This window comes from Passer montanus, unplaced genomic scaffold (assembly GCF_014805655.1).
Source record: "Passer montanus isolate IOZ18808 unplaced genomic scaffold, ASM1480565v1 scaffold952, whole genome shotgun sequence".
In the NCBI taxonomy this organism is placed as follows: Eukaryota; Metazoa; Chordata; class Aves; order Passeriformes; family Passeridae; genus Passer; species Passer montanus.
In genome coordinates, this window is record NW_024374946.1 from 1,424 (window position 1) to 7,479 (window position 6,056).

Consider the following 6,056-nt stretch of genomic DNA (forward strand, 5'->3'; position numbering starts at 1 on the left):
CAGGGACAGAGCGGCTCTGGGGGTGCCTGGCATCGGGCCAGCGTCACCCCTCGGCACGGGCAGCCCCGAGACCCCGCGGCCCTGGGCGCGCATTTCTGGGCACACCTGAGCTCGCACCTGCCCAGCGCCCCAAGGTTCCGCCTGCCTGGAAAAGCCCCAGCCGGGGCTGCAGCGTGCCGGGAACCCCCCAGCCAATCCGAGCGCAGCAGGAGCGCGCCGCAGCCAATGAGAGCGCGGGGCGTTGCGGAGTCATCAGTCGCCGGGCAGAGGCTCCGGGCGGGCGCTCCCGGCGCAGCGCGGCTGCTTTGGGGCTGCGGCCCCTGCCCGGCGCTGCCGCGGGGCGAGGGGCGGCAGCTGCGGCCGCACTGGTGGCACTGGTGGCACTGGTGCTGCTGGCAGCGCCCCCGGCTGCGGGCGCCGAGCTCTCGGGTGAGCGGGGGGCGGGAGGCGCTGGGCCGGGGGCGAGAAGGGGGAAAAGGGGAGGGCGGACCCCAAAACTGAGCCCGAGGGGGCTGGGGATGGTGAGAAAATAATTGAAAATGGGCGGGAAAGGGTTAAAAATGTGGGAAATGGGAGCCCAGAATGGATTCGGGGAGCGGCCGGAGGCGGGAGGGGAGAGGATGTGGGAGGGGCAGTGGGGGAAGGGCGGCACAGAGGAAGCGGCAGCGCGGGCAGGAGGGTCCCGTGGCGGCCGTGGGGCACGGGGGGTGCGGGGTGGGGATCCGGGGGGGCCCGGAGCTCTGGGGGTGCTGGGGGGCAGTCCCTGAGCTGTGTGCTGCACCCACAGCGTGGTTCCAGGAGATGACGAAGCACGAGTGTCACTTCACTAACGGCACGCAGAAGGTGAGGTTCGTGGAGCGGTACATCTACAACCGGGTGCAGTACGTGATGTTCGACAGCGACGTGGGGCTGCACGTGGGGTTCACCCCCTGGGGGGAGAAGTGCGCCAGGCAAGCGAACAGCAACCCGCAATGGATGGAGTACCAACGGACTGCGGTGGACACGTACTGCCGGCACAACTACGAGGGGATCACCCCGTTCAGCGTGGAGCGCCGAGGTGAGCGCGGGGCAGAGCGCGTCCCCTCGGGCCCTGCCCTGCCAATGACCCCGGAGCCCCTCAAAACCTCCATGCCCAGTCCCGCCCATTTCCCTCCCACTCCATCCCATCCTTCCCAGTCCATCCCAGTCCCTCCCAGTCCCTCCCGGTCCATCCCAGTCCAGCCCGGTCCATCCCACTCTATCCCAGTCCCTCCCAGTCCATCCCAGTCCCTCCCACTCTCTCCCAGTCCCTCCCAGTCCCTCCCACTCCCTCCCAGTCCCTCCCACTCCATCCCAGTCCATCCCAGTCCCTCCCAGTCCATCCCACTCCATCCCAGTCCCTCCCAGTCCATCCCAGTCCATCCCAGTCCCCCCCAGTGCTCCCAGTCTGTCCCAGTCTGTCCCAGTCTGTCCCAGTCTGTCCCAGTCTGTCCCAGTTACCCTCAGCTCCCGTTTCAGCCTCTCCGGGTTCCTCGGCCCCTGCAGCTCCTCCCGGCCCAGCAGCAGCACCTGAAACTGGGATGGACTGGGACGGACTGGGAGGGACTGGGAGGGACTGGGAATGGGGCTGGGAGGGACTGGGACGGACTGGGACGGACTGGGACGGACTGGGACGGACTGGGAGGGACTGGGAGGGACTGGGAGAGACTGGGAGGGACTGGGAGGGACTGGGATCAAACTGGGCAGGACTGGGAGGGGAGTGGGAGGTTATTGGTTCATGCTGGGATGGACTGGAGGGTTACGAGTTTGTACTGGTTTGTACTGGGAGGGCACTGGGAAGGTAACGGTTTGTACTAGGAGAGACTGGGACGGTACTGGTTTGTACTGGTTTGTACTGGTTTGGGGTCCCGTGGCGGCCGTGGGGCACGGGGGGCGCGGGGTGGGGATCCGGGGGCGCCCGCAGCTCTGGGGGTGCTGGGGGGCAAACCCTGAGCTGTGTGCTGCACCCACAGGGGTGTTCCAGTACATGTTTAAGGCCGAGTGTCACTTCATTAACAGCACGCAGAAGGTGAGGCACGTTGCGAGGTACATCTACAACTGGCAGCAGTTCATGCACTTCGACAGCGACGTGGGGCTGTTCGTGGGGGACGCGCCCTTGGGGGAGGTGAATGCCAAGCGCTTGAACGATGACCCGGCTAGACTGGGGCACAGACGGGCTGTGGTGGACACGTTCTGCCGGCACAACTACCCGATCGTTGCCCCGTTCACCGTGGAGCGCCGAGGTGAGCCCGGGGCAGAGCGTGTCCCCTCGGGCCCTGCCCTGCCAACGACCCTGGAGCCCCTCAAAACCTCCTTGGGCATCGCCCCAGAGCCCTCACCCTTCCTTGTGCCCATCCCCGACGCCTTCTGTCCCTCCCAGTGAGGCCAGTAACTCCCCCAGTCCATCCCAGTTCTTCCCAATCCATCCCAGTGCCCCCCCGCGCGTCTATTTCAGCGACGCGTAAAAAGGACGCTTCTCAGCCAATGAAATCTCGTCTCTCTGATGACTCACCTGTTGCCAGGCAGACCCGCAGCGCCGAGTGCCCGCGCTGGACTCGGCCTCCCAGTGCCGCGCGCTTCATTCCCAGTTCCCCCAGTACATTCCCCAGTCCCTCCCTGTGCCACCAGAGTCCCTTCCAGACCTTGTCAGCTCATTCCCAGTCCCTCCCAGTCCATTCCCAGTCCCTCCCAGTCCATTCCCCATCCGTTCCAGTCCATTCCCAGTCCATCTTAGTTTCTACCAGTCCTTTCGAGTTAAATTCCAGTTCCACCCCGCCCATTGCCCGTGTCTCCCAGTCTATTCCCACTCCCTCCCAGTGCAATCCCAGTCGCTCCCAGTTCCTCCCAGTCCATCCCAGTCCATTCCCAGTCCATTCCCAGTCCCTCCCAGCCCCTCAATATCCATTCCCAGTCCCAACCAGTCCAATCCCAGTCACTCTGACTCCATTCCCAGTACCTCCCAGTACGCGCAGTCCCCCCCAATGCCATAGAGCAGCAGCGCCAGAACCCCGCGGTTTCCCGGCCCCACGAATGTGCAGCCCCCACGCCGCCATCAGCATCGCCCCCTCCCCACATCCCACAGTGAGCGGGAAGGTGGAGCTCAGCCCTTGTTAAGAACCTTTAAAAAATTTAAAATTACTAAGAATTTTTAATTTTATTAACATTTAATTTTAATATGTGAACACGTCCCTAAAGTTTTAATTGATATAAATGTTTATACTGTTATTAATAGCTAATAATCTCCGTGCCCCCTTCCTAATAAAATTATATTTCTAAAGGGAGGGGGACAAAGGCATCAGAGCAGAAATTCCTGAACGAGCTGATTAACCAAAATAATTGGGTTAAATGTTAAACGCGCGGCTGTGATTGGCCGGGCCAGCGCAGCCCCGCCCCTCTCCATCCCCGCCCCCACCTGCCGGGGCTCTGGGTGAGACTGGGAGGGAGTTTGGGGGTGCCGGGAGTGACTGGGAGGGAGTTTGGGGGTGTTTGGTTTAACTGGGAGGGAGTTTGGGGGTCTCTGTTGGCACTGGGTGGGAGTTTGGGGATGCTGGGAGGGATTTTTGGGGTTCTGGTGGGCACTGGGTGGGATTTTAGGGGTGCTGGGTGTCAATGGGATGGAGTTTGGGTGTCCTTGTGGGAACTGGGATGGAGTTTGGGGGCGCTGGGTGTTACTGGGAGGGAGTTTGGGGGGGGTTGGTTTAATTGGGAGGGAGTTTGGGGGTCCTTGTTGGCACTGGGAGGGAGTTTGGGGACACTGGGAGGGATTTTTGGGATTCTGGTGGGCACTGGAACGGATTTTAGGGGTGCTGGATGCTTCTGGGATGGAACTTAGGGTTCCTTGTTGGAACTGGGAGGGAGTTTGGGGGCGCTGGGAGGGATATCCCTGAGCTGTGTGCTGCACCCTCAGGGTGGTTCCAGGAGCTGAGAACGGCCGAGTGTTACTTCACTAACTGCACGGAGAAGGTGAGGTACGTGGAGCGGTACATCTACAACCGCATGCAGGACGTGATGTTCGACAGCGACGTGGGGGAATACGTGGGGTTCACCCCCGCTGGGGAGACAAAGGCTAGGCTCTGGAACAGCCTACCGGAACTCATGGAGAGACGAAGGACTGCGGTGGATTGGTTCTGCCGCTGCTGGTACAAGACTTTCAACCCGTTCCTCACAGAGCGCCGAGGTGAGCGCGGGGCAGAGCGCGTCCCCTCGGGCCCTGCCCTCTCAACGACACTGGAGCCCCTCAAAACCTCCCTGGGCGTCGCCCCAGAGCCCTCAGCCCTCCTTGGGTCCATCCCCGGGCCTCCCATCCCTGCACCTGACCGTCATGACTCTCGCAGTCCATCCCAGGCTCCTGCCGCGCGTCCATTTCAGCCACGCGTACAGCCGGCGCTTTTCGGCCAATCACAACGCGTCTCTCTGATGACTCATCCGTTGCCAGGCAGACCCGCAGCGCCGAGTGCCCCGCGCTGGACTCGGCCTCCCAGTGCCAACCCAGTGCCTCCCAGTGCCACCAACACCGTTTCCAGTGCCGTTCCAGTCCCTCCCAGTGCCTTCTCATTCCCTTCCACCTCCATTCAACCCATTCCCAGTCAATTCCAAAGGCATTCCCAGTTCATTTTCGGTTCACAACCGGACTTCCAACCTCCATCCCAACGTGCCCGACCCGGTCCCATCTCTACCGGGGTCATCCCAGTCGCTCCCAAGCCTTTCCCAGTATCTCCCAGTCCAACCCAGTCCATTCCCACTCGCTCTCAATCCCCCCCCAGACCTCCCCTCTCTCTCCCAGTGCCCCCAGCTGATCCCAGTGTGACTCTGCTCCTTCCCAGTGCCCCCCAACGTGTCCATCTCGCTGGTGCCCTCGAGCTCCCAGCCCGGCCCCGGCCGCCTGCTCTGCTCCGTGATGGATTTCTACCCCGCTGCCATCCAGGTGCGCTGGTTCCAGGGCCAGCAGGAGCTCTCGGAGCACGTGGTGGCCACCGACGTGGTCCCCAACGGGGACTGGAGCTACCAGCTGCTGGTGCTGCTGGAAACGCCGCCCCGGCGCGGGCTCAGCTACAGCTGCCAGGTGGAGCACGTCAGCCTGGAGCAGCCCCTGAGCCGCCGCTGGGGTACGAGCTGGGGATGAGCGGGAGGGCGGCGAGCGGGGCCGGGGGTGTGGGTGCGGGGTTTCGGGGGTGCTGAGCCCCGCGGCCCCCCCAGAGATGCCGCCGGACGCCGGGCGCAGCAAGATGCTGACGGGCATCGGGGGCTTCGTCCTGGGCTTCGTCTTCCTGGCGCTGGGGCTCGGCTTCTACGTGCGCAAGAAGGTGGGGCCGGGGGCCGGGGGTCGCGGCCCCCCCGCGCCGGAGCGGCTGCGCTCCCGCCGGGGCCCCCAGCCCGGGCTCACCCCCTTTTCTCTGCCCGCAGAGCTCCTGAGCCGCCGGCGGCCGCAGCCCCTCGCCCTGGCCTCGGGCCCCGGCGGGACCCCCCGCTCCGGCCCCCCGGCCGCTGATGCCGGGCGGGCCCCGTGTCCCCCCCAGCCCCCGCAGCTGCCGCTCCGCCCCCGGCCAGCGCCCGCTCCCAGTGCTCCCAATAAAGCTTCCCAGTTGGCCCCGGGGCCGCTCCTTGGGGGGCCGTGGGGAGGGGTCTGGGGGGGCGAGGGGACGGGTTCGGGAAAAGGGAGGGGGACAAAGGGGGGGGCTGGGCCGGGGCAGCGCCAGCAGGAGGAGGGCGGATGAAGAAGGAAGAGGAGGAAGAGGAGGGGTCGGTGCCCGCGGATCCCGCAGTTCCTCGGTGCGGGCCGAGCTCCGTGCGCCGCTCCCGCTCCATCCCCCGCGGGAGGATCCGCGCTGGGCGATCCCCGGTGATCCGCGATGGGACCACACCAGCCTGGGGGTTCGCACCTTCCTGGCGCCCCCGCGGACACCTGGATGAAGGCCGCAGGATTCCCGCTGCTTCGCTTGTTTCTGTTCCGCTTCTTCGTCTCACCCTCCTCTTCCTCCCTCCCCTTCTCCCCCGGTTCCATCGCTCCGCCCGCTCCTCCCTCTTCCTCATCCCGCCCC

General features: G+C 64.8%; 1 protein-coding gene across 1 annotated transcript; it reads left to right on the forward strand.

The window, feature by feature from the left end:
• Positions 1–5: 5 nt before the first annotated feature.
• On the forward strand, positions 6–5,605 carry LOC120496088 (class II histocompatibility antigen, B-L beta chain-like; the record flags this gene model as incomplete). The annotated part of the gene is made up of 5 exons (XM_039696157.1): positions 6–429; positions 1,992–2,261; positions 4,842–5,123; positions 5,215–5,321; positions 5,422–5,605. Coding segments are annotated over 5 exons (1,092 nt in total), but the record flags the coding sequence as incomplete, so codon positions are not given.
• Between the last annotated feature and the right edge of the window lie 451 nt (positions 5,606–6,056).